The sequence below is a fragment of the Hippoglossus hippoglossus genome, chromosome 21 (genome assembly GCF_009819705.1).
Source record: "Hippoglossus hippoglossus isolate fHipHip1 chromosome 21, fHipHip1.pri, whole genome shotgun sequence".
NCBI classification, from domain to species: domain Eukaryota; kingdom Metazoa; phylum Chordata; class Actinopteri; order Pleuronectiformes; family Pleuronectidae; genus Hippoglossus; species Hippoglossus hippoglossus.
Window position 1 is genome coordinate 21221075 of NC_047171.1, and position 26724 is coordinate 21247798.

At 41.1% G+C, this 26724-nt stretch overlaps 3 protein-coding genes across 5 annotated transcripts in view; 1 reads left to right on the plus strand and 2 right to left on the minus strand.

The window, feature by feature from the left end:
• Positions 1–23: 23 nt before the first annotated feature.
• il17d (interleukin 17d) lies at positions 24–3204 on the plus strand. The gene is made up of 2 exons (XM_034573672.1): positions 24–1083; positions 1758–3204. Exons 1-2 carry the CDS (start codon positions 767–769, stop codon positions 2071–2073), a joined length of 633 nt encoding a protein of 210 aa, XP_034429563.1. The 5' UTR covers positions 24–766; the 3' UTR covers positions 2074–3204.
• A 539-nt stretch (positions 3205–3743) lies between these two features.
• Positions 3744–6588, minus strand: eef1akmt1 (EEF1A lysine methyltransferase 1). Of its 2 annotated transcripts, none has more exons than XM_034573671.1 (5): positions 6529–6588; positions 5990–6165; positions 5530–5612; positions 4954–5243; positions 3744–4392 (listed from the first exon to the last, which is right to left on the minus strand). In XM_034573671.1, the coding sequence occupies exons 2-5, from the start codon at positions 6131–6133 to the stop codon at positions 4259–4261; spliced, it is 651 nt and encodes a 216-aa protein (XP_034429562.1). In that variant the 5' UTR covers positions 6134–6165; positions 6529–6588; the 3' UTR covers positions 3744–4258. The 2 variants fall into 2 exon arrangements, with proteins under 2 accessions (XP_034429562.1, XP_034429561.1); XM_034573670.1 differs by having other exon boundaries at positions 5990–6186; positions 6529–6552.
• Positions 6589–8441: 1853 nt separating this feature from the next.
• Positions 8442–26724, minus strand: part of xpo4 (exportin 4) — a 47949-nt gene continuing 29666 nt past the window's right edge. Inside the window, exons 9-24 of one of the 2 annotated variants that reach the window (XM_034573661.1) lie at positions 21361–21535; positions 20712–20888; positions 20267–20409; positions 20014–20159; positions 18953–19130; positions 15558–15717; positions 15209–15378; positions 14928–15102; positions 13417–13623; positions 13105–13191; positions 12305–12485; positions 12084–12205; positions 11866–11996; positions 11279–11396; positions 10758–10850; positions 8442–9430 (exon numbers count right to left, since the gene is read on the minus strand). In XM_034573661.1, the coding sequence (XP_034429552.1) occupies positions 9233–9430; positions 10758–10850; positions 11279–11396; positions 11866–11996; positions 12084–12205; positions 12305–12485; positions 13105–13191; positions 13417–13623; positions 14928–15102; positions 15209–15378; positions 15558–15717; positions 18953–19130; positions 20014–20159; positions 20267–20409; positions 20712–20888; positions 21361–21535 (2461 nt within the window). In that variant the 3' untranslated portion in view covers positions 8442–9232. The remainder of the gene's footprint in view (positions 9431–10757; positions 10851–11278; positions 11397–11865; positions 11997–12083; positions 12206–12304; positions 12486–13104; positions 13192–13416; positions 13624–14927; positions 15103–15208; positions 15379–15557; positions 15718–18952; positions 19131–20013; positions 20160–20266; positions 20410–20711; positions 20889–21360; positions 21536–26724) is intronic. The other variant, XM_034573660.1, reaches the window with a different exon arrangement.

Below are 26724 nucleotides of genomic sequence, written 5' to 3' on the forward strand. Positions count from 1 at the left end.
GACAAACCCCATCATTAATCAATCTTAATGACATACATTCATAGTACATGACATACTGACAAGGGGATGAACTAAAAGAGATGTGAGTTTGAGCTTTTTGAAAGTGTATTGTGTCTGTCTGTGCTTGTGGACACTTGACATAAGAGGCTGGACAAAAGTGGATCCAGTGGATGTCGGGGGGGTTAGAGGACTGTGGAGCGGCGCCAGGATCCAGCAGCAGAGCGCACACAGCCAACAAACCCCCGGACCTCCCGGCAGCAGCTGCTCTCATGGAGGCTGGACTCGTTTATCACCGCAGATAAAGGTTGAAGACAGAGCTTTATCTTTGAGTTGGACTCAGAGTTGTCCCGGATGGTGGATCGCGCTGTCTTCTGCGCGCACTGACGCCTCCATCGGATTTTACGCACACGTCGCTGCAGAAAAGCAACAGGGAAACCCTCCCGATGGCCTGTTCTCGTCATACCCAGAAAGCAGCAAGTGTGAAACTACCAGCGCGGTAATATTTTCGGTTTCTAAGGTAATTATTCCTCCTAGCGACGCTCTGGTGCCGACATGTTCCCCTGGCGGTGCGCCCGTGCCTCGATTTCCGCGCCAGGACTGTGGACTGTTCGCTTACCGCTGGTTTCACACGTCTCCCTGGATTATAACAGAGGACACTGACCTCGCTCTTCGATACAGCTCACTTGTGTTTGGGGACTCGTCGTCTTTTAGGAGAGACGAGCAGAAACCTTCCTCTGTGGGGTTTGGCACCAAAAAGCGCACAGCGATGGCGCGTCCGCTCCGCGTCCTGCTGCTGCTGCTGCTGCACTTGTCGGTGCTGCAGCTGTGCCGGGCGGCAGCGGCGGGTCGGGTGCGGAAGAAGGCCTCCAGGACCCGGACCTGCACGGACCTGCCAGAGGAGATCCTGGAGCAGATGTTCGGGCGGCTCTCGGTGGGAGTGATGAGCGCCTTCCATCACGCGCTGCAGCTGGAGCCGCAGGACAAACTGAACCGGACCTGCCCGAGCACCGCGCGACCGTCCCCGGCCGAGAGCAAGACCCGCCTCCCGGTCAACCTGCTCAGCATCTCCCCCTGGGCCTACAGGTGAGAGCCGCTGGGACAGGGAGCTGAAGGGAGCTGAAGTCAATGCAATACAAATAAAGTTATTATTATGATGATATGATATTATGATGTTTTCTATCATGTGCTGCCAATGCAAGTCAATGATTTATCTCAGTTGCAATTTACACTGTGATTAAACAATTTAATGATTTGAGACTATATTAGTTTGAGAGAAAGTTTATATCTAACAATATATAAATTATAATAATAAACTTTATTGATAAAACTCAGATACAAATGGCTTTAGGCTAAAAGATAAAAAATGAAGAGTTGAAAGCAAACGATAAGAAACAATAAAGAGCAGTTTGAAGCTCAGACATTAGGGAAGAAATATAAGAGTGAAAATGTTCGAAAATCAAAGTGTGTCTTTGCCTTTAAAAGATTTAAAAGAGGATTAGAGGCCAGATGGATTTTTGTCAACGTTAGACAACATAAGGTCATAAATATAAGAACAAGAATCCTGAGAAGAGACATTTTAAAAAGGAAAAGGAGTCAGATCTCCTCACAGACATTGTTCCAAAGAGTGGGGGCCTGAACAGAAAAGGCCTTTGGAGGAACTTTATTATGTTGATATGAGCTTGTCCTGTAATTAAGGCATTTATTAGTGTAGCAGCAGCTTAAGCAAAAACAAAAGATAATGTAATTTGTGTTTGCAGGCTCTCGTACGACCCCACCAGGTACCCCCGCTACATCCCTGAGGCCTACTGCCTGTGTAAGGGCTGCCTGATGGGAGAGGAGAGCCACCAGTTCCGCAGCACCCCGGTCTACGCTCCCACCGTCATCCTGAGGAGAACGGGCTCCTGTGTCGGAGGCCGCCACTCCTACACCGAGATCTATGTCTCTGTGGCCGTGGGCTGCACCTGTGTGCCGCTGCTGCAGAAAGAGAGGGACGCACACAGCAGCAACCAGAGCCTGGAGAGAGCAGGGCCTAAAGCCAGGAGGCCGCTCATGTCTGCAGGGAAGAAAGTGTGAAGAAAGCAGCTTCTGCACCACATCCACATCTGTGTGTTTCCTTTATCTTCCACTGTCACTACAAACCAGAATTACAGCCAACCAGAGCAATTTCAGTCTACAAACGTTTTTCTTGCATCTTGCTCATCAGTTCATCTTTGAGTCAGTCTGCAGATATAATGTTCAAGAGGCCAAAAACATGTTTTGTGAGGTCACTGTGACCTTCAATCACCAAAATCGAATCAATTCATCTTTGACTCCGTTTGTACCAAATGAGAAATTCCCTTGAGCTGTTTCTGAGATGTTGCGTTCACAAGACCAAAATGTGTTTTAACCTTCGACCACTGAATTCGAATCAGTTCATCCATGAGTCAAACTGGATGTCTGTACCCAATTCGAATACAATCCCTCAAGGCGTTCTTGAGATATCGCGTTCACAAGAATGGGGCGAACGGACAGACATCCAGAAAACATAAAACCTCTGACCCACTGGCTGTCGCCGGCGTGGAGACATCAAAATATAAATGTAATAAATAAATGTAATGATTTTACCTGCTTCCCTAAACTTTCTTATTCGGATGATATAAGGTTTGATTTACTTCTCCTCATCCTTGATAAAACTCCTCAAATGTTTTCACATCAGAAAAGAATAAACTTTATTTCATCCACTTTCCTTCTCGACTTGATTTGGACCCAAACTTGCCTGGACTTAAGAAGATGTGTTTTGACGACAGTTGTACAAAGACACAGCAAACTGAATCTGCACCTGATGGTCTGACTGAAGAGAAGAATCCAGGAAAGACTGAGATACAGAAACATGTTTCACCTCTGCTGTGAAGCTGTGCACAGGCTTCTGTGTTGGTTTTCTCAGGTTTCCAGAAATTCATCAGATTCCTGCACCACAAACAAAGTGATCATCATTTCGCTCCGTTGTGTTTGGGTGGAGGCAGAAACCTCAGAGTCCGAATTTTCAAACCTTCGGCCCATTTAACCAAAACTATCTGCAGGACGAGAAACCATGATCAATAAATGAGAATGTGTTTATTTGTACTTTAGGTGGATTGACCCTTTAAGAATGAAACACATGTTAACCTGTGGAATAAAACCGGTCTGTATTATCAGTGTCCTGATCACCGCTGCCACCTACTGGTGTAAAAACACTTTTCAGTCACACTTAAATCATTTAAGTCATTTAAACTAATATTTAAATAAATGTGTCATTTCAAAATAAAACACAATCCAGTGATTTTAGTGAAACTAAACATCTGTTGCTGATAAACTGATTTAATTTGATGAGAAAAGAAAAGTAAAGAGTGGATTTCACTGAGAAACATTTTATCATTATAATAAAATGTGATTATCTCCAAATATTTCATATTTTTATGATTATATAACAGGATGGAACTACTAGTGGAAAAACCTTGTCCGGAATCCATTCAATACATGTTCAATAACATCATATTTGCTGTACTTTGGTTTATGATGGTGTTGGAAAAATATCCAACGTAAAAACACAAAAAATGTGTCTGAAAACTCTAATTTACTTGTTTCTACTCTTTGAAAAGTATTTTTTTGTTATTTCTATTGAGAATGTTTTTTGTGCGACTTTTCAAGGATCATTAATCAGTTGAGCAGTTGTTGGTGTTGTTTGCAGAGAGAAGAGAGTCAAAGCTACAACAAACATTTAATACTCCTTTGTTTCTCATTTGTATTTTCAGGAAACAAGAACTGGTTCAATTTTTTAATTAACGGCAGTTAATTATTTGAACCAAACATGATTTCACACAAGGTATCACAGGTGGATACAAGTTATTTTACAGGTTGTTTTCCACACATGATTATTTACCTTTTTATTTATTCATAAAATAACATTAAAATAAATTAGTTTTCAGGGTCCAAGTTGACATCTTCAATTTGCTGTTTTTCTTGAAACAGCGTCTGAAAGATATTTAATGTGAAAAAATATAAAACAGATAAAAGCAGCAAAACCTCGAAATAAGTTAACAATACAGGACATTACTAACCTAAACTAATGTCCAGTCATTTTCCATGTAAGTCAGTGGACTTTTTTACATTTTGAAGCAAGACACGTTCTTTCCTCACGAATCAAAGTTATAACTGTGAGCTTAAACCACAGTTGTAAAGTATCTGTGTGAGGTCCTCAGGAAGCAGCAGTCAACACTCAGATCACTGATCAGCTGGAGCTTCAGCTGCTCAGCAGGACAGACGGATAGTTGACGAAGCAGCGGAACTCATTGGACAAGTTTCTGTTGTGCTGCGGCAGGAAGCTGCACTTGTTTACACCCAGAAGCTCTTTGGCCAGATTCTCCATCATGGCTCCTGCACAACAGAAGAAAAATCAGGTGTTAAAAGCTGCTCATGTTACAGGAAGTGAAGCGTCGTTAATTAGTGTTTAACATGAAGGGCGTTAGTTTAAAGGTTCACTGTGTAGAATTTAGTGACATCTAGTGGTGAAGTTGCGTGTTGCAGCTGAACACCCCTCACCTCACCCTCCCCTTCCAAACATGAAAGAGAACCTGTGGTAGCTTCAGTTGTCATAAAAACTCAAAAGGTGTTTAGTTTGTCCAGTCTGGGCTACTGTAAAAAACATGGCGGCCTCCGTAGAGAGGACCCGCTCCTGATGTAAACATAAAGTATTTCAATATAAAGGCCAATTCTAGGGTAAAGACAACCACAATTGGTACAACTCAGATGAAACACACTAGTGAAAATATCACTAGGATTATTTAATATTCAATATCTGCAGATAAACTCATTTCACTTAAATATTACACACTGAACCTTTAAAGTGAAGATTGTTAGTTTAAAGCTCATACGTGCAGAACTGGAAAAAAGACAAGAGAAACACAGGCCGGGGTTTTGTGACGTTCTTCCTCTCACCTGTGCACAGCAGCACTTTGCCTTTACTCAGGTACTTGATGGTTTTGGCCACTTTGCTCAGACACTCCTCGGACAGGTACGGGGGGTCGGCCAGGACCACGTCGAAGCTCTGAGGAGCCACGCTGGCCGGCAAAGACAGCGGCTGCTTGTAGTCGTAGAAGATGAAGTCGTCTCCGTAGGTGGCGAAGCGGCGGTCGTACTCCAAAACGACAGCGGCCACCCGGTCTGAGCCGTCCACCACGCCCTGCTTCAGCTTCTGGTACACACTGGGCGCGCTCACACACACGACCCTAAACACAGAGTGGGACACTTCCAACCAGAGCTGGGAGAAGTTCTAGAGCTTTCAAAACTGGAGATCTATCAGTTGGACGATAACAATCATATGACATTAGTCAGACTGGGATCAGCGTTAGTTTGCTGTTACAAAACTTTTTAAATGTCTTTACTCAAATTCTATATATTAAGTTGTACTTATTTTTATTTTATATTAAAGTTTATCATTAAATTGTAAAGTATCCCCTCAATTACATTTATTTATGTGATGGTTAAGGTCAGTGTGTGTGTGTGTGTGTTTACCTGCCTCCCTCTCCTGCTTCTCGTACGACCTCCTCAGCTAATAGAGTCGCTGTTTCTTCAGTGTACCAGAACTGACTCATCCGCTGGTGGACACACACACACACACACACACACACACACACACACACACACACACACACACACACACACACACACACACACACACACACACACACACACACGACTTGTTTTGTATACTGTCTCAGACCGATAATAATAATAATAAGAAGAAGACACCTAATAAACCTCCTTGAAGGACAAACAGCAGGATACATCATCCATACATTGATAAATTGAAGTACAAGTATAATCTTGTTTTAATAGAATATGATCAATTAAAACATAGATAATATAAAACATCAAACTTCACAACGACTTTTTCGTTGTGAAGTTAATATAACCTCTCACACACACACACACGTGTTCAGTGGGAGAGTAGTTGGTTCGTGTGTGAGCTCACCCAGTCCTCCTCCACCTCCCCCACACTGAACTGCTCTGACAGACACTTGATATAATCCGTTCTGGACTCCTTGTAAAACTCCTGCAGGGCCGCCAGAGAGTCAGCTGACAGGGCGGGGGGGCCATCTTCATCACTGTCAGTCATGGCTGAGGAGGAGGAAGAAGAAGAGGAGGAGGCTGAGGAGGATGAAGAGGAGGAGATCAGCTGTGCTTCAGGGATGAAGAAGGAATGATCACTGATCACGTTTGACTGATTCATAAGGAAACTAACTGAGTCACGTGTCCTCGTGTCGTCATTAACATGTAAAAACAATCATTCAAAATATTTTACTCGAGTAAAAACACAAAAGTCTGAGCATCAAAATAACTACATATACAATTCCTCCTGATGCTGAATAGTGACACATTTATCCTGATATATAGTACTTTAATTACTGATGCGTTCACGTGCACATGTACATCGTAGTAATCTGAGCTACTTTCAAACTACGAACAGCTGTTTAGTTTGCGAACGACGCTTTGAAGCTAAAGTGGACAAACCGATTCAGAGCCTCTGACGGGACCACGTGAGGAGTCGCAGGAGGATGACGTCACGGCAGAAAGTATGGCCGCCGCGGAGGGACAAAAACCTTAAACGTGAAATAAATGTGAAATAAAACATTTATCTCCTTCAACCTGATTTCACATATCTTAGTTATAACAATTATGATCTATAGTATTCATGTACTGTCTTTTATTTCTACTATTACAGTGCTTGCCTTTCCATTAATAAGTTTGTTGTGATCTTTATTTTGTATATAATTTGCATCTGATTCATCTTCAGATTTATCTGGGGTTAGGGTTAGATATCTAGATCCTTTACAAATTAATTTACAGTTCATCACGTTCAAATTTTAGCTAGTGTAAAAAAACATAATAAACTATTATGAAAGGAAAACAAAACTGAAACACATCAAATTGACAATTGTTAAAACAATGTCACTATTTTTCTTTACTGAGTTTTTTCTCTTTTTTTCTTTACAGTACTTAAAACCTGGACTCTGATGAACGGAATAGAAAATTATTTAAATGACTTAAACAGTGACTTGAGAAAAAAAAAAGGCAGAAATAAATAAGTTTAAAAAACACGAAAAATTCGTGGCCAAGACCCTACAGTCCCATTCAATTCGATGGAGCCAAACTTCACACACTCGATGTCAGTCCCTTAAACGTGTCGGTGTTTTTCATCAAGAGCCATAAATCTGAAAATGAGGAACGACCTCCCTCGCAATGTTAGACAAAGTTACACATTTAATTCCAGCATTCTCGCCAATATGCACTAAAACTTAATGTGTTCTTTCCTGAAACAGACTGCGTCCTCCCACAAAGTTTAGTGGAAATCTGTCCAGTAGTTTTTGTGTTATCTTGCTAACAAACAAAAAGACGGGGTGAAATAACACTCTTGGTGGATGTAATTAATATTTGTAAAAATGCAGATGTTACAGAGTGTAACTGTACTTATTAAATTGTCTTTTTGGGCTAGTTGCTCAGTGCAGGATGTGGCTACAAAAACTTCTGAAGCTTTAAAAAAAAAAAAATCATATTATTAACAATTTATTTATTTATTATTAAAGTAGATAAAAGACATTACAAACAGACACGACACATGTTAAAGGAAAATGCAGAGGCAGGAACATTTTATACAATAAGTTTATGTACACTTTTACACTTCATTAACAAAACAGCCATTCTACAACAACCAGGATTGGAACGAGGAGGAATCTGTGTCCAACATGATGCTCTGAGTGGCTCTGCTCCTTTTTATTTGGTTTCTTATTGCTGTCCTTAAACAGTCTCTGCTTCAATCCAGTGTGTGCTGAAGAGTGATACGGTGGATGTGCTGCTGTAGGAAAAAAACTTGACCACTGAAATGAATCTGCTAAACTCTAGAGGCTCCATCCGTCTCGCGGGCCTTCGTCTGTCCGGAGGGAGGGAGGGAGGAGGGGCTGCAACCTAATTCTACGATCCAAAATATCAAACTGCAAAAAGGTCAAACAGAGACGGTCGCTCCCTCTTTAGATGAATTCATACAATGTCGAACTCGTACAACTTTTCCAGCCGTCTGCTGGCATATAAAAACATCTCGGTCCGTTTTTCTTTTCCGTCTTTGAACGAAAATTTCTTGTGGTTTCTGGTCTGAAAACATATTATATATATATATATATATATATATATGTATATGTATATATATGTACATCCTTTAGTCAAATGCAAATATGATTTTGGTTTTCTGTAATCGCCAACAAACGCACGCCCTCCTGTGCTCCGTGGTTCAGTGAGCCCAGGCTGGGCCATACCTTTGTTGTCATGGCAACACTTATTGTGTGTGTGTCTGTTGTGTGCACGTGTGTGTGTGTGTTTTTGTGTGTGTGTGTATGTATGTGCGCGCATCCACTGTGTTTTTTTTAGCGAATGACAAGCCCAGCTGACATTTGTTGTCAGTTGACATGTGACATGATCCACACACACACACACGCAGAACAATCAACAAAACAAAGGCACTCTGGGAAGGATTGGGGCGAAGTGTGTGTGTGTGTATGCATATGTGTGTGTGTGTGTGTGTGTTTGGTAAAGTGGGAACTGTTTAAATGAAGTGGGTCCACAAAGCCCCTCTACCTTCATCTACGAAACCTCACACTGGAAAAATCTTCTTCACTTTTCAATAACAGCAAACTGTTTGACCCTTGATGAGACTGTGTGTGTGTGTGTGTGTGTGTGTGTGTGTGTGTGTGTGTGTGTGTGTGTGTGTGTATTCTGTAGACCTCCAGGCACATGAGGAGGTGTGGGGGGGTGGGGGTGGACCCTGTCAACATCAGCCTCTGCTCTGTCTCTCGTGGTCATGATGCTCAGCGCTCTGTCGCTTCAGACCAACAGGGCGTGATCCTCCGACTGAGTCTGTCTGCTCTGCAGTTTGTCTCTATGGTAACCACATCATCATCATCATCATCATCAAATCTGTCAATCATGCTGGTGGGGGTGGTGCAAGACAGGATGGTGGCTGTGGGGTGAAAATAAAAAAAGGAATCCAAGGAGGTGAAAACCCGGTCGACATTCAGGCATGAGATGGATTCCCCAGCAGGCGCAGAGACAACAAGGTCCTCAGAGCTGTCTCTTTTACCCATAGTTCATAGGGATGAAAGGGGGCGCGAGGGGGGAGGTTTGCTTTTCAAAAATGACGATTCGAGGCAGAGGCGGTTTCCAGTGGTTATTTGACGCAGAGCAGGCCGCCAACGTTGGCCACAAACTCCTCCAGGCTCTTAAGGAAGGCAACCTTCTGCTTTCGGTCCATGGTGGGCGGCGTGCTGCTCGCCGTCAGCGTGTTGAAGGCGTCGGCCAGCCGCTGGTAGATGACGGCATCTCTTTGAGAGGAGAGCAGCGTCTCCACCAGCTCCAAGTACTCCGCCTGACGGAGGAGAGCAACAATACATCAGATCAGGGTCAAAGAAAAGACTGGAGATTTAGTGAGCGGACAAAAACTTTCGATTTAATTTCATTGACTGATAAGTAACAAGAACTTGAAAACCAATGATGTCTGAGGAAACAGTGTTGTCACTGTAATCTTTACTATTTGGGATTAAAATAATCTTATGATCACAAACAATGTGATCATGAATATCTTTGCTAAATCACCTCATTATAAATGACCTAGTTCAGCCTTTTTGTGCTAACATTTCTTGCTAGTTATTGCTGATGTACACAAATATGATTTAACCTTACTGGTTTAGCTAAAGTTAAAATTTCAATTTATCAAAAGTGTTTAGTAACTGACACATTTATCCTTTATTGAGATAAAGGATAAATGTGTCGTTAGTTATTATATTCATTGTTGATTTATTTGGTGATTATTTTCTCATCCATCGATTTCTCATCCATTAGCTCATTTAAAAAAAATTTAAGATATTTAGCCTATTCTTTTTTATTAGAAAAAGTAAAGTGACAAATCCTCACAACTAAGAAGCTGATATTTTAGTTGTGTTTTTGTTTAGTATCGTTTTAAATTTCGGAATAAAAATGTATAACTATATAAAATATTCTTAATTTTCTGCATTTGAATCTGTTTTCACTACAACGGAGAAAAAGCTGGATTTTATGTGGAAAGAAAGAGGATAAAAAAATGAAACTAAAAGAATTGGACATTTATCTGCAGGCTGTGTATATATGGGATGATCTTGAATTATACATCTACTCAGATACTCAATATAATTAATGGAATGTCAGAGTGGAGCTGTGCTTGTGCCGATCAGGCACCAGAGGGCGCCTGGTGTTACTTTCACAAAACTTTCTTCTTCTGGTGTTTTGAGCACCTCAGGCTTCACTTTTTGTTGTTGTTTAATATTCACACTTAACACTTGAATGTCGGAGGCAGAATTCTCAACAGACAACAACAATCAGCACCAATAACAAACAACTCAAATGTACTAACATATCTGCAGAAAGAATTTACCAACAACAACATGACGGTGGGTTTCAGTCCGAGTTAATTCTATATTTGACCACTTTATAAATGAGACCCCTGCTTAAGGAAACTGCACATTGCTGAACAGACCACGGTAAAGAAACTGTTCAATCATCTTAAAAGCTTTAAGTTACTCTACAGGAGCCAACAAATCGAACAGACACCAATTATCTTTCTACAAACAGAAAAGCTTGTTTCATGTTTATTTCTTATTTCATCATCCACAGATTAAAATCACTGGAGTATCCTGAAAGTTCATTAGTTAGTCACTCACCTGGTGCAGGCACACGAGTGTGTAAAGAGCTTCTCCTGCCGCCACCGTCATCTCTGTGTTGTGCTTTTGCAAAACCAGCATGTCAAACACCAACTGAAGAAAACAAAGTTCAATTAATTGATTTTACAGTTCAACAGCCCGTTACCTGCTGCAATTCTAGCTTTTTAAAACAGCTCAACATTTTGGCAAATGTGTTTTTTGCTTCCTGAGAGCTTTTCTTGTTCAACAAATATGAAGCCACAGTCAGAAAATTAGCTGTCAACACAAAAATAATCCACGTACCAGCACCTTTAAATGAAAAAATAGAGCATTTGTTTGATGCAAATAAAAACCAGTATAAAACTGACATGTTGGAAAGAAAAGTGTACGATAAGAGGTCAGGTATCTGATACTTTAAGAAGAGAGCACATCAGTGAATTTTTTTTGTCCTTTCTGAAGTTATTTAGATTTATTTGTTTAAACTTAATTGACGGACGGACGGACAGACAGACAGACAGACAGATGGACGGACGTGTGGTTACCTTAAGGAAGTGACGGGTGGCAATGAAGAGAGGCGTGTCCTTCTCCTGGTTTTTGGCACACTGTTCAGCCAGAGGAGACAAAGCCTCCAAACACAGCTGACTGATTTCTGAACTCATCCTGAAGAGCAACATTAAGGAGAAGAAACTACAAAACTAAAAATGTTATCATTTGAGAAGTTCTGAAGCTTCACCAGGCGTCTTGTTGACTCCAGATTAGAGCAGGAGACCAATGGGAACACGAGCGACCAGTGTAAAATAACATTGTTGTAAATTAATATCAGGATGTGATTCTCTTCTTTGCTGTAAAACCACTTTGAGATTTGGAGCAATAAAAATGTCTTAATATCTTGATCCAATATGAAAAGAGGCTTCTTGGACTCTTCATGAGTTAATGCTGCAACAGTATCTGACTTTCAGTGGAAACCTAAACAATATTTTTAAAATAGCTAACTTCACTTCAAATATGATACATATTGGAAATTGGAGAAGGATAAGTGCGAGTCTGGAAAAGCATTATGAATTTCTGAGGCTTATTATCCCGTCATGAATATTGAATAACAACTGGAGCACAGATCGTTAAAGGATACGCAGTCATTCCGAGCTCCAGCGAGAACATGAGGCTCTTGAAGAGGTCTTCAGGCAGCTGTGGAATCTTTTCTGGGAAGATCTCACAGATGAAGGTGATGAGCTTGTAATACTGGTTACACAGAGACGGGAACTGCAAAACAACAAGGAGGACTCAGTTAAACACACGGAGGAAATGTCAAACCTTGGGTTAAAGGAAATCCATGTTGTGTAGTTTTACCTTGAGCAGGTCCTGAGACATGAGCGGAAGAACAATGTTGACGCCGTAAAGAACCACATCTGCTGCCGATACCGTGCGGCTGGAGGCTGGTGTTCCCTGGTCTTGGTTCCGAAACACCTCGTCTAAAAGAACAGCAAAAAAGTTCAATCTCAAGTGAATGAAAACCCCCCAAAATCATCTACTCCCGTTGATAGAAGACAGAAAACATTGAGATGACCCACCTGTGTCGCTGAAGTCAATGAACTCTTTGGACAGCAGGTTGGTGAGCAGCTCCATGATGAGCAGCAGGTCCTGATACTGGTCCTCCTCTGCCGCGGCATCGTTTCGTTTCCGACTCTGGTTATTTTTGGAGTAGACTTGCAGTAACGTCAGACACGCCTCGTACAGCTTCATGGACTTGGTCTGAGCGAGGAGAGGAGGACACGTAGCGTCACAGATTATGTCTCGCACAGTTTAATGAACCTAAAACTTAAAGATCTACATTAAATATCGCTTATTACAAAACCTTTATTTGAACCTAAATAAATACAATTTAAATAAATGCTGAAATTGTTAAACTATTGCTAATTTACACATCCAGCAGCTACAGAGAAACAGCATCAATCATCTGCAGTCATGCATAAAGTTGATGAATATAATAAACTGTCAAATATCAAAGCAGCAGAGGGAAATCAAGTACCACACACACATCCTGCACTCAGGCTACAACAATAAAGCATGTTTTCATTCAAACACCGCTGCCTAGTTAAAGTCTTAGATTTCCAGTCTACAGTTTATAATACAAACTTCTGTCGTCTGTAAACTCAGCTGAAAATATTCAAATTAGGTCACTTGAGTCATTTTTAGGGTGGAACGGTGGTGCAGTGGTTAGCACTGTCATTTAACAGGCTCTGGGTTTGAACCTGACGGCCACCCAGGGGTCTTTCTGCGTGGAGTTTGCATGTTTTCCCCTCGTGTGTTTTTTTTTTATCTGGTTACTGTGTGTGTGTGCGTGGACGTACATTAATGATGCTTCACTCACCTCTCCCAGGTAGCAGATCTGCTTGTGAGCCACTTCCACAAAAACCTCAATAATGAGGTTGATTGTCTCGGGCGTGTTGCTGTAAACCTGCACAAGAGAAGTCTCATTAGTAATTTTAGTCGTGTAAACATAGTTCTAGTTTTGTTTCTCGTCTTTTGCGTTTTACACTTCATGTTGAATCAGTTCAGTCTTTGTGAATTGATTTAACTGGCGTTACGCTGGTACGCTGAGTTAGCGCTGTTCTCTGAACTACACAGGAACAATAACGTTCCTTTTCACAGACTTGGATTCATCCTCGCGCGCTGCTCTTACCTCCATGAGGCCGATGCAGCTGGACAGGAAGTCCATGAGGAAGGAGAAGAGCGAGGCAACGTTGTCGATCTGCGTCGCCTCTGCGATGCCGCACAGCGCCTCTAACGTGGCGACGATTTCCTGTTTGACGGCTTCTTCCTGGCTGATCTGAGCGAAGTTCTCCTGGTTAATGAGGTTGAGGAAACGCTGCTGAAGAGGGTGAAGCACCTGGATGGAGAGATACCGGGAGGTCATCGGTTAATTTAGGAATTAATGAATCAAATGTTAGGAAGGTGAGATCAGAAGGGACAGACTGTATAGCATCAATCAGTTATTTATGCCCCACACATTTTGAATGCAAAAATTCAAGTAATTTCATATCTTTTAAAAGGTTGGGTTGTTTTTCTTTGTTGATCCAAGATCAAACCAAATGGCAATTGGAAGATTGAATATAAGGGGTTTAGTTTTTATTCAGAGATGATTCATGTATGATGTGTCTTTTTCATTTATCTTATTTTGCAGCTTATTAACTAATATAATTAAATTAAGACTATTTTCTGTTTTCAATTACTGTGCTCTAATAAGATCTTCTTTTAAAATTAAAAAGATAAAAATCTTTTTTGAGAAAATAGAATTACCGCACTGAGGTTGTATGCCTCCTCCAACAAAAACATCTTTCATGAGGCCACCAGGACCTATGACCACCCAAATCTTAACAGTTCATCTCGAGTCCAAGCTGGTACCAAATTTGAAGAAATTCCTTCAAAGCCTTCTACAGATATTGTGTTAACAACATGGGAAAGACCTGAAAACATAACACCTCTGGTCTTGGAGGAATACAAATAAAAACTATACTTTGGCACACCATTTTAAAGCAGTGTTCCTGAGTATTTATTTTTAATAAGTGGCCTTTTATTGTTTGATAGGAACAGTTAAAAAAAAAAAGGAAAAGTTCATGTCAATGAGTATCTTGTGTATTTGGTCAGTTCTGGGTGCATGTAAGAGAAAGAGCAGTGAAATAAAGATGTAACAAAGGGGCGTCTGACTTCTCCACCTCCTCCTCCGACAGAGTCGAGCTGAGCAGAGCAGCTGTATGATTCAACAGCTGCTGTCTAACTCATACAACCCCCCCATAATTGGTCTGGAGTCATTGTGGCTTTGCACCACCATTTACTACTGTCCGCCTATTAAAACAGAGGCCAGTGGGATCAGGACGAGGATCATGTTATACACACGAGAGAAAGACGGGACGGGGGAATATTAATGAACGTATCCATCACTCGTAATCCGTGTGTCTGACAGTGAGTCTGTGGGGATCTGCAGCTCTGAACTGGACTTACTCACCTTAGTGTCTTTTAAAGTCAGACATCATAACTCTGGTGAAAGTATTCTTTGTGTTTTCATTATATTTGGTACCAGTTCACCAGGTGAAGATACGTGTTATGGCTGCAGGACATTTCCCATTCACTAAAAGTAAGTAAGACACAAAGAAAAACAGTACTTGATTGATCGATTCAGCTCTTATTATTTACCTCAGCCCAGTATTGCTGTTTGGTGTCAGAATCCATGTGAGCAAAGCCTCCGAGGACCAGCGCCTTCATCAGTGTCCTCTGCACAGAGCTGGACAGCAGGTGGAGGGGCGGACTGCGACTGGCAAACTGCTTCGCCAGGTTCCACCAGCTCTCACACTGCACCACAATGTTCGCCCTAATGACAGAGAGATATTTGGCTTAATAACATAAAAACACATTCAAGTAGATGGAACCACATGATTTTAGCATTTCTTTCCTTCACAACTATTGTTTGTCCTCACCTCTCCCTCTTCTCCACCAGCGTCACCAGCAGCTCCACGGTGTCATTGGCCAGCTCAGCCTCTGCGCTCCACACCGACAGATTGTTGATCACCTTCTCCAGAAGATATCCCACAATCCACTGGGCCCCTTCTGTATCTGCACCGAATGCTGTGCTCAGGGGGACACTGATCTGAGGAGAGAGAGGGAGAGGGGAAAAGGGGAGACATGTGAGAGACACATCCGGTTTATTGCTTTTATGAGGTAAAGAATATACCATGGTTGACGTTTGCCCTGAGAAGCCTGAGTGACCAGGTGTCTGGGTCACATATAGGGGGCTAGGGGGCAACAGTGGGTCAGGAAGCTTCATACCTGCTCATATAGTTTCTCATCCACCAGCAGGTACGTCTTGGCCCAGCGTCGGAGGAACCACATGATGTCTTTTCCCATCTGTGGACTCAGCAGCTCCGTCAGGCTCGCTCTGGTCGCCCTAGATTCAACCTCTGACGTCCGCAGCACCGCTGACAGTAACCTGAGACAGAAGAATATAACAGTGAGAGGAGCTGGATTTAGCCACATAGCCAGAAGAGAGGTTGTGATAATAAACTGACATTTCTTCTCATAGGGTGACTGCTGGTTGAAAATTTGTTTTCAGAGTCGTACATCTGAGGTCCTGGAGAAGTAATCGTTCAATAATTTGTATTGATCAACAACTCCTACCACCCTGCAGACACATTGTCATTTTGAGCTGTGGTGCAGCAGAGAAGCAGCTTCAATGTGCAGCTCAACCTGGCATCTGATCTTTTCCCTGTGTATGGACTTAAATGGCAGTTAGTTGGGTGGCTGCTGCAACAAACAATTATTTTTTATTACTGATTAATATCCTCCTTTTTTTTTTTTCATTATATTTATCCTGGACCCAAAACAAAATCCTAGAGCCTAAGGGGCTAGAGAAGGCCATGTAGTCAGGCAAGTTAGCATGAATGAGCAGGTGCTCGTCATTTAGGTTACTTTAATAAATATTATTATTATATAATAGTATTATTGATTTTACAATGTTGTTTGTGGGCTGTTTTGTATTTGTTTTGCTGTTGAATTATGTTGTTTTGTGCTGAATCCTGTCTATTTTATTTTGAGCTTGACATATTGTAAAGGACCATCTAGGAAGGGGAATCGCAAATTAGCCTCGCCTATAAATGATGTGGAATCTGGCATCGGGTCATGTCTTCCACTGACAAGCCAAATGTGTGTTCTGGTCCTTCATGTGCCGCGAAAACAGATCCGACCCACTGAGGACTCTACAAGACCTCTGAAGTTGCCCTGTGGTATCTGGAACCAACATGCCACCGTTTTACATTCAAGTCCTGTAAGCGGAGGTGGAGCTGCTGCAATGTTTCAACACGTTGTCCCCCAATACACCGTCTCTGGTTCATGGTTTGTCCCTCCTCAGACTTGTGTCGGTTCGTACCGACCACTTAAAGCACCTGGCGAGTCTCGTTTTGGAGATGCTCTGACCCAGTGTCTTGTCAATACACAAAAAAAAGGGCATGAGAACACAGGGAATGTTTGGACGAGAAGGTCAAAGGAAGAAATTTAGACCGAAACGGACTAGATGATACAAACCACGTCATAACAAGACAAAGGGCACATCAGAGAGACACTAAGACATACATCATGATGCAAAGATTAAAGAGTAAAGCTCAATTTATAGTGTATGTGTCTGCAAGAGATGAATCATCTGCTCATGCATTTTTGGCTCGTCCGATGATGTCCAAGGAAAACTAAGTACCTGCTGACAAACGTGTCATCGTGTCTGACGTGTCCAATTTTAGACTGTGTTAGCACCTTCAGCAGGCAGATTACATCCAAGTTTGAACATTAAACTAACAAGTTCACCGCTTGATAAAATATCATTAAAGATGGATAAAGATACAAATCTCAATGAAAAAAGGGGGTAAAAAGAATAAAGAAAAATACCCATGCAAGGATTTAAGACAACAGTTATGTCATGATAATCAGCAGTCTCTTTAATATTTGTGTCCATTTCTACGATATCTGGAGAGCCACACCATGTTTTTTTATGGTATGTTGATGATTTATGTACAGGATTCATTAAATGATTTGAAATCTGGAGAAACTTCAGCTGTGAGCTCAAGAGAAAATGAAGAGGAGTTGGTCCAAAACAAAGATGCCTAGTTGGTTGTGCGATGACACTTTGGCTTTATTCAAAACAACAGAGTTGCACTGCAAGAACGAGTCTCTTACGCACATGTGTAATTAATATATGATAGTAACAAATTCTATTTTAAATTAATAAAGTCATTCACCCTACAACAAATGAATCAAAGTGTAATAGAAAGTCATCACTTTGCTGCCCACCCACGCACCCCCCCCCCCCCCCCAGACATACACTATATAAAGGGACAGAGATACAGAGGGCTTAAAGCAGCTTATGGTTCCGCCCCCCTCAGTGCACAGTTTCACATTGTTTGCAGAAAACAAAACCACGTTGACATTTACGGAGCTGGGGTCGCTCGCTCGCTATCAGGGAACCTGATGCCATCATCCGCTCATCTCCGCAATCCTCTGTCAATGCTGTCATCCCCTTTACACACACACAACCACACGCACACACAACTGAACAATCTACAAAAAAAACATGCTCAATGACCTTCAACAGACAATATCACTGGCTGCTGTGACTGTCTATTGTCGTCACTGATTATCCACGCACGCACACACGCACACAAACACACGCACGCACACACACCATTTAAACAAACAAGCATCATGTGCATCTGCCAACAGCTCTGAACCGCACAAGGTTTTCTGACACCACAGCCACATTCTGTCGGGATCTCACAATTAGCTGTTGTTAAAAAACAAACCATCTCCGATAACAGGAACTACAGACAAGCTTTCCTTCCCAAGGTCCATTTCATTATCTGCTGGTGTATTTTTAGGGCCATCATTTTGTTCTGATGTTCAACAACCACACAGACCGAAATCTATTGTGTGAGACACTGATTTCTGAAGCCACCACAGCAGGAAGAGACCACATAGCCAGAAGAGAGGTTGTGATAATAAACTGACATTTCTTCTCATAGGGTGACTGCTGGTTGAAAATTTGTTTTCAGAGTCGTACATCTGAGGTCCTGGAGAAGTAATCGTTCAATAATTTGTATTGATCAACAACTCCTACCACCCTGCAGACACATTGTCATTTTGAGCTGTGGTGCAGCAGAGAAGCAGCTTCAATGTGCAGCTCAACCTGGCATCTGATCTTTTCCCTGTGTATGGACTTAAATGGCAGTTAGTTGGGTGGCTGCTGCAACAAACAATTATTTTTTATTACTGATTAATATCCTCCTTTTTTTTTTTTCATTATATTTATCCTGGACCCAAAACAAAATCCTAGAGCCTAAGGGGCTAGAGAAAGTCAAGTGTATTACAACTCATCCTGAGACCAGAGTTTAACTGGCTGAACATTCACATGGTGCCTGAGTGTGAATGTGAAGGGACTAACACACCTTCAGTTTTATGGGACAATAACTGACAATACTAGGAAGAGCAAGCAGCCTCGGACAGGGACTATTCTGGGACAGTTTTACGGGAAGTCTGACTGGTTTAGTGAAATGAAGTGTCACAACATCCAAGGACTTGTAATAAAAAGAAGAGCCATCACATAGAATACAACAATCTATCTGCCTGCAGTTTGTCAGCCTTTGACACAACAGAGACGGTGCTCAGTCCAACATTCGTCTCACCTGATGACGGAGTCTGTGCGGTTGCAGCCTGGTATGGATGTAGCCTTCTCCCCCGGCGAGCCCAGGATCTGCAGCGTTGTGTTGATGTCGACCTCTGTTGAGTGTTTGATGGAGAACTCCATCACCTCTGAGGGGATCAACGGAGTTTCACCTTGAGGGTCGTCTGCTAACAGATACCCTGCAGAGTGCACAGACAGATACAGACACCATGTTTTATTGCATGTTCCCTTCCGTTGGCAACTGAGCAACTTAATGTTCCCTCAGTTTAAGTGTTTTTCTCAACTATATACCCTAAAAATTATGCACAAAAAAAAAAATATATAAAGATTTCAGCTGTAAAGGTGTCTCCTGATGGCAGAATGTTCCTCCCAGTTGAAGTGGTAAATCAGTGGAGAGAAATCAACAGTGCTGCTTTAACAATGCTGATTCAGACAATATTTAATTAACGCAAAGTCACTGAACCGGGTGGAGTTCAGTTCTTCTGTCTTGTTCACAAATAAACTCAGTTAGGTGGAATAAGCTGCACTGGAAAAGTCATTTACAAACTCTATAAACAGCCATAGTCTAGTGTATTAAAATTTCACAAGGCATTTCATTAACTACGACTGTATGATGGTTCCACGTCAAGTTTAAATACATGTGTTGAGGGGAAAATAGAGGAAAAGAGTGTACAATTATTCACTTTTTAAAAATTGTAGATGGCTATTACTGACACAAAGTTGCTTATTCTGTAAATGTGTTATATGCGTACATACTAAAAAATATGTATTTTTAATATATACATTTAAAATATTCTGTACTTAACAGCCTAAACACAAGATGCCACTTATATCATAAATGTCAAATCTAATCTATGCGTCAGGCGTGATGAAATAAACCACTAATGAACAGAACAATTCTGAGTGAGCAGATTGGAACGTAATAAGAAAAGAAACATTACTGAGGAAATAATTATGTCTTCCTCGAAAACGAATATCTTCACACAACATTCCAGGAAATTTGCTGCGAGATCAGATAAACCCAAAAGACAAACAAAAACAATGTTTTGTCCTGACGCTGACCTGAGACCAGTATGATCCAGTGGATGTCCTCGTAGAGGTCGTCCAGGTATTTGCGGTCCATTGATCCAGGGTCAGACGTCGCCATGAGGTGCTGCTGTGTCCTCTGGAGTTGACCGTGAAGCCGTGTCACCCGGTCCTCCAACAGGCTGCAAGGCGTCAACACAAAAAAAGTCAATGACAACTCCATAGACTAAGATCAAGAATTTAATAAAGAGTTGTATATGAAGCACCTCATAAGGTGTTAAACATTTACTTTGTTAGCAGGGGGATACAGTGGTCAGCAGCTACACGTCCCAGCATGCCGATGCTGGACAGCTGGTCTGAGAACAGCTCCCTGTCATCTTCCTGCAGCTCATTGATCTCCTCCTCATCATGAGACGATAGGCCATTCACTGACTGAGGGTGGGGGGGTTGGGGGGGTTATGAATTGCAAAGAGAAGAGAAAAAGTTAGTCAACCAGTCATGAGGATAGAGAATAAACGCAGCTATGTTGATACTGATGTGAAATTCTGAAAACACAACTAACTGCAAAAATAAAGAACACAAATCCGCTAAAAGACTGGAGCAGATTCAGGATCATACAGACCTCTCTTCTCTCCTTAAACTTTTGTACTTCTCACAGCAAATACAGTTTGTACAATTAAGAAATGTAGGAAACATAGTTGTAAAAGCATAAACTTTTATCTAGAGAGTCGCACCAGGTTGCGTGTGCCGTCAGGAGCAGCCAGGTGACACTGGATATACGAGTTGAAGACCTGGATCGCCGGCTGCACGAAGCAACCGCGAGGAAAATGCTCCTCGTCCTGGACGAGCGTGAGCCAGGACTCCAGCAGCTTGTCGTAGGCCTCCATGTAAACCATGTCGTCCTTATCCAGCTGAGGGAAGAAAGAGCGAGCACACGGACGTCAGCAATACAATGTCAACCTTTTCTTTAGTAGACTTTTCACAGGTTTGGGTGATGTAATGTTTAGAGGCCTAGGATTTAACCAATATTTATCTGATTAGAAAACCTGCCGATATAGACGATTATCTATCTATCTATCTATATATATATATCTCATTTAGCTATAATACATATAAATAAATATGAAAATAAATTATAAACAATACTCCCATTATGATTTCCCAAATACCAAAGTGCCGCTTTCAAATGTCTTGTCATCTAATCATCAACAGTTGCTGATTACTTTTCTAACCCTAACCCTTTTTTGTTGTGTATTTTAACCATTTGTTTTCTTATTGTGCAGCACTTTGTGTCTACAAATAAAGTTATTTTCTTTGTATATATCAAAAGCAATATCTCAGATCTGGTTCCACATTGAGGATGATCCGGGGGTTATTACTCACCACCTCCTCCAGGGCGGCGCTGCGTCCAAACGAGCAGGTGAGCAGAGTGAGGCAGTTGATGAAGGAGGTGAAGAGATCGCTGGGCAGTGCTGTTAAAATACTTCTAGGGAACATGGTGATGAGATTGGAGATGATATTGGAGATGCCCACTGCCTCCGAGTCCTCGATCTCAATCCTGGGAATGCAGATAATAAAACGAGATCTAAAGATAAGATCTAAAAGATCATACAAAGTGCTAGTGATGCTTTTAGGGAGAAAAAATTAAAACACAGTGATGACGTGAGGTTTAAATCCTTCTGCCACTGGCATTTAAATTCAGCTGTAAAAATCTATTTCACTCTCGAGAAAAAAAGGTTGAGAATATTCAAACTCCCTCTTTTCCATTTTTAGTCCAAACCCGTGCTCTGGCCTGAGAAAGGATTTTTTCCACTCTCCCGGGTGAGGCAGAGGCTAAACCAGGGTCACTTTCCAGTTTACGCGCTGGTGACTGCGGCTTGGACACGGGCATGAAAATTGATCCTTAACCAAAACTCGTGGGCAACTTGACCCCTGAACGCTTTTCCACAGCTGCATCTGAGGTTATATTTATGGTATTTCTGCCTCATAGTGCAACACACACACTAAGACACGGGAGAATGAATGACTGTTATTATACTTCTGATCTTAAAGTGACTTATCAAATCGTTCCATGAAAAATGAAGTGACAGATTAGAACACGCCAAAAATTCATTTTCGTCTTTCTACATTTTAAAACCAGACATGAAAGTGACTTGTAATCTGAATTCAACATCATCTGGACAAATCTAACCACAGAGCCTGACAATCAATGTGAAGAGACAGTGAAGAGCCACAGGAAGAAGTGAGGTAGCCATGTTTAAAAAATAATTACAGGCTCACAGTTAAAACAGAGCACTTTGTCAGGTATCAAATTCTGGTTAACAAGGATCAGTTCCCTATAGCTGGAGTTTGCCTCAAACATATGGAGAACGGAGCAGGATATTGTCTGGGTCAGACGTGTACAAAAACAAGAATATTGACATGAAACATGGCCAGGTGCATTGCTATTTTGAAGCAGCAGAAAGTGACCAACAGAAACCTGGTCTGAAGGCAGTGGCCCAGAATTTCACTGTTATTTTAAATGAGCATTACCAAGATAGAAACATGCACCTAAACCCAAAAGACAGCTGTATAAAATTAAGACACTTGGTTCAAACCCTTTGAACCATGCTTCCAGTGCAGCGACCATTCTTGTTCTGCCGTAACAAATGTGGATTTGGACATGGCCGAAATGCACTTGGTTGATGCCCTTTAGATTATTTGCGAGAGTTAAGATACATGAGTTTTTTCTCCCCACAGTCACCAAAGTGCTTGCTCATTGTAGGAACTGTTGGGTTTCTCTATAACTTGTCTCACTTCAGATTTATATTTTTCTTTATAACACATTTTTAGCCTAGGTAGTTTAAACTTAGTGATACTGATATTTAAGGTTAAAAAATATGTGATGATAATATTAAGCACATAAAAACAAATATTTAGGATGCCCAAATTTAGTTTTTAATTTGAAAAAGACCCCAAAAACTGTTTTCAGACAGTAAATACTGATACATACAATCTTCAACTTGACATATATAAAGTCTGTTCACTCAGCCAATGCATTTCCTGCCAGCCAGTCACAGCGTCTGCCTCAAAAGATTTTCTGCATTTTTGCTTATCTAATAAATCGTCTTTAACCTCAACAGAAACCAACATCTTCTCTCTCATTTTTGTCTTTTTCTTAAGTAGCCTCTGCTGCACTAAAATAGTACAAATCATAATCCTGACTTTGTATTCGAACTGACACACCTCTCCACAGTCAGAGAGCGAGGAACGCTGTGAGAGAGGCCTCGCTAACCCCTATCAGATGGAGTTAAATTGTGAGCAGAACTGTTCAATCACTGTAGATCGGCTATCCCTCTCCGCATGGTTTTCCGATGAGGCAATTGGAAAAAAGTTCCAAGAATAGGTGATTACAGGCAGAGCAGGAGCGGAGGGAAGAGAGAGGGAGTGAGAGGCATGAGAGAAAAGAGAGTGAGAGAAAGAGAGACCCCTACTCGCTGAATCACGTGGTCCAGCAGCAAGCTGGTGTGCACGCTGAAATGTGTCTCAGTTATTTATACATGTGTGGCCCCTTAATTCAGATCAGAAACACGCCGACTACACACACACCCACTTAAGAACATAAACTACTTCTACTGGCACTAGATAATCATCTGTCTCTCATATTCACACACATACACTTCCCATGAACACTATTTCTGACTGATATCTAAACAGACAGCTCTTTTCTTCCAAAGGACTTTTAACAGTAATAAAGGACAGTATAAACGTGTCTGTAGCATTGAATGTCAGGTCAGACATTTGCTCCTGTTAATTGATTATTTGCTCCATCAGCTTCTGATATAAATCATGATTGAGCTATTTTGAAAACGTCATCAACATCTTACTTTATATATAAATATAAAGTAAGATGTTGATGACGTTTTCAGGAACTTTTCCTGCCCCCTAGTAAACTGTCCGGAAAATGCCGGAGTTAGCCCATGTGAGAATATAGCAGGAAAATGTCCAGTGATTTTGATGACCTTTCTAACATACAACGAATGTGAAACTGGAAGAATAGAAATATCTGAGGATGAAAAAGAGCAGCCATACATATAAATGAAGAAGTTATCTATTTGTAAAGACGACAAGAATTAATTAACACGTCATGTCCTGTCTCGTTCATGCTCCACCCCTCGTCTGAATGTCCCAGACATTTTCCTGTTGTTGTGAACAAACCGGACGGACACAATCTCCTGCTGTCTTCTTCGTATGTCAAAGACAAACTCTGGAAAATGACCCAATCTTGCGGACATCTTCTGGAGTTCATGTCTTAAAGTGGATTTACAGAACTGTCACCAGTTAATATGGTGAAGTTGTAAACAAATCAATAATTTGGAGTCATGTTTATGTTCATTTCTTTTGGCTCCGATTTGGGTCTCTCAATGAAACATCTGGCTTTTTAGCTGCCAAATACCCCACCCTGTTCACCATCGAATCGCTTACAGTGTCTGTACGCTGTCTGGTGCTGAGCAGGTGTTGTGCACTAGGTTTTAAGGAAAGAAACATCTGCAGCAGCTGAAAATGACACTTTGAGCGCAGATAGAGTGAACAAAAACTTTAAAAGGTGCGAGCAGAAAGCTTAACAACGAGTGGAAATTCACTTTAAGAACTGGAGAGCTGAGAGGTGCTGCAGATTCAGGGGATTATTACCTGTAGGGTTCATCATTATGAGCTGCACATCAAAAAAATATCAGATATGGCGCTTTAAATGAAAGAAAGTTATTAATTCTCACAGTAATAAAAGTAATTTATTGTCGAGTTTATTACTAGGGGGAAAACAAAATGACCAAGGATATATCTTGAAATAAAAATTGAAATCGCTTTGACATTGGTACAAAAAGTCAGCATTAGTGTCGACACCCAGCCCTTATTAAAAAAAACTATAAATTCAGTAGAGTGCCCACACTGAGGGGCAGTTTAAAAAGATGCTCTAAGGAGGACAGAGAGGTTGCAGAGAAGTTGGGTCATTTAATGGTTTAGGGGCCACTGTGGCAAATCATTTATACAGGTGGAAAATCCATGACAGGTTTTTATGGCTGAGCAATACAAATTGAAAATGTATATGAAGAGCAACTGGACGTCAGGGGAGGATGATAAAATAAGACTAATGTGTTCTGCTCTTGTTAAAGGACTTGCAGCTGCACTTTGAATTAACTCTTCAGCCCTGAAACCTTTTTTTAAAACTGTAACAGAAAGTGAAATCATTCTTTATTTGTTTTCTGAGTTTCTGACGGAGGGTTACTTTTAGTTTGCATGACACCAGTTTCTCATTTACTTCCATTGTTAGGCTGAGGGGCTTTATCCTCACTGAGCTGGAAAATAATGATGACATGATCAGGCTGCCAGAATCTTTAAGAATGACAGGGATATATAACAATAGAAGTTAGGAAAAAGTCAGATTTTGGTATATTTGTCACTTAGATTGTTGAGAGTTATGTGTTTATAAATAATCTCAAAACACTTCTCAGTGGCTACATTACATCTAAATATTAGCATCTTTAGTTGTGGATGAGAAGTTTCGTTTTTATAGCGGTTACTCTGTAAAAAAGAAAAGTCTAATTAGGAATCAGGCTTGAATTAATAAAAGGGGAATAATTAAAAAGCAGATGCAAGGTTGAAATCTAAGGTCTATCCAGCCGGGGTGATTGCTTAATGAGAGCATTAAGCATGAACCTGATGTTGTTGGAGAATTTTGAATTGACTGCAACTACGATTTAAAATACCATGTTTGTGAAGAGCTGTGGTAGCATACTCTGATCACATGCAGCATATGTGTGAAGTTATAATAAAAACTGCATAAAAAAAAATCCATTAAGAGCTTGAATGATCTGAAACATTTAAAAGAAAGAACCAGATAATTATTACATAGAAACATCTGTATGATCAATCAATCTGCAATGGTTTCATTTATTGATTTATCCTTCTATCAATTTTTTCAATCAAAAAAACTCAAACTCTCAGCTGCTTCAATGTGAGCATCAACGATTTCTCGTTTTTATATCATAATAAACTGAGTATGTCTGAGATTTGGGCTGATATTGTTTGAAGATGTAATCTTGGGATTTAGAAAGGAGTTATTGGTATTCATAACAATTTACTGACATTTTATGGACCAAAAAATGATTGATTAGGTAAATAATCTGTGTACTAGGGTGAACAATTGGGGGGAAATGCTTTATTCTACTGCACTTAGGCGTTATTTTTCCATTCACATATTTTAAGCAGGTGTGTGACACAAACAGTTGTCTCTTTCAGTCTAATATACAGCCTCTGTCTTAACCTCTGGGTAACTGCCGCCTCACCCTGCTGCTAAAAACAGAGCAGTAATCTCTCTTAATGCATCCACCTGAAGACCAAAACACTCTCTGAATTCCCTGCACCACACAATCGATAGCCTCCAAACAGCTGCCCGTGAGACCCGCCATGCACACGATCACAAGCTCCATCTCTTCTGACAACAAGGCGACACAGGAATCAGAGGACGACAAAACCCCATGGCCTCTTCAAATGTAATGCCAGTAAAAGTATGTCAGTTATAAATATCACACTGTATTATATAAATACAATGGATCCCATTTGGAGTCACAGGGAGCTCTGTTAGACTGTTATCTATCTATCTAATGTCATGCACTGCGGTAACTTTGGTCCTTGAAACAGTATCAGATCATTTCTGCTGGACATGGGGTTACTTCTGATTGGAAGCTCTGATTGCTCTGATTACACACA

What these genes read in the sequence shown, in the direction of transcription:
- eef1akmt1 (XM_034573671.1), bottom strand. Translation starts at nt 6,133, where the DNA reads ATGACTGACAGTGATGAAGATGGCCCCCCCGCCCTGTCAGCTGACTCT. An exon ending in GAAGCAGGAGAGGGAGGCAG is followed by an intron (nt 5,244 to 5,529) that starts GTAAACACACAC and finishes CTCTGTGTTTAG; the next exon opens with GGTCGTGTGTGTGAGCGCGC. An exon ending in CAAAGTGCTGCTGTGCACAG is followed by an intron (nt 4,393 to 4,953) that starts GTGAGAGGAAGA and finishes TCTGTTGTGCAG; the next exon opens with GAGCCATGATGGAGAATCTG.
- il17d (XM_034573672.1), top strand. Translation starts at nt 767, where the DNA reads ATGGCGCGTCCGCTCCGCGTCCTGCTGCTGCTGCTGCTGCACTTGTCG. An exon ending in ATCTCCCCCTGGGCCTACAG is followed by an intron (nt 1,084 to 1,757) that starts GTGAGAGCCGCT and finishes TTGTGTTTGCAG; the next exon opens with GCTCTCGTACGACCCCACCA.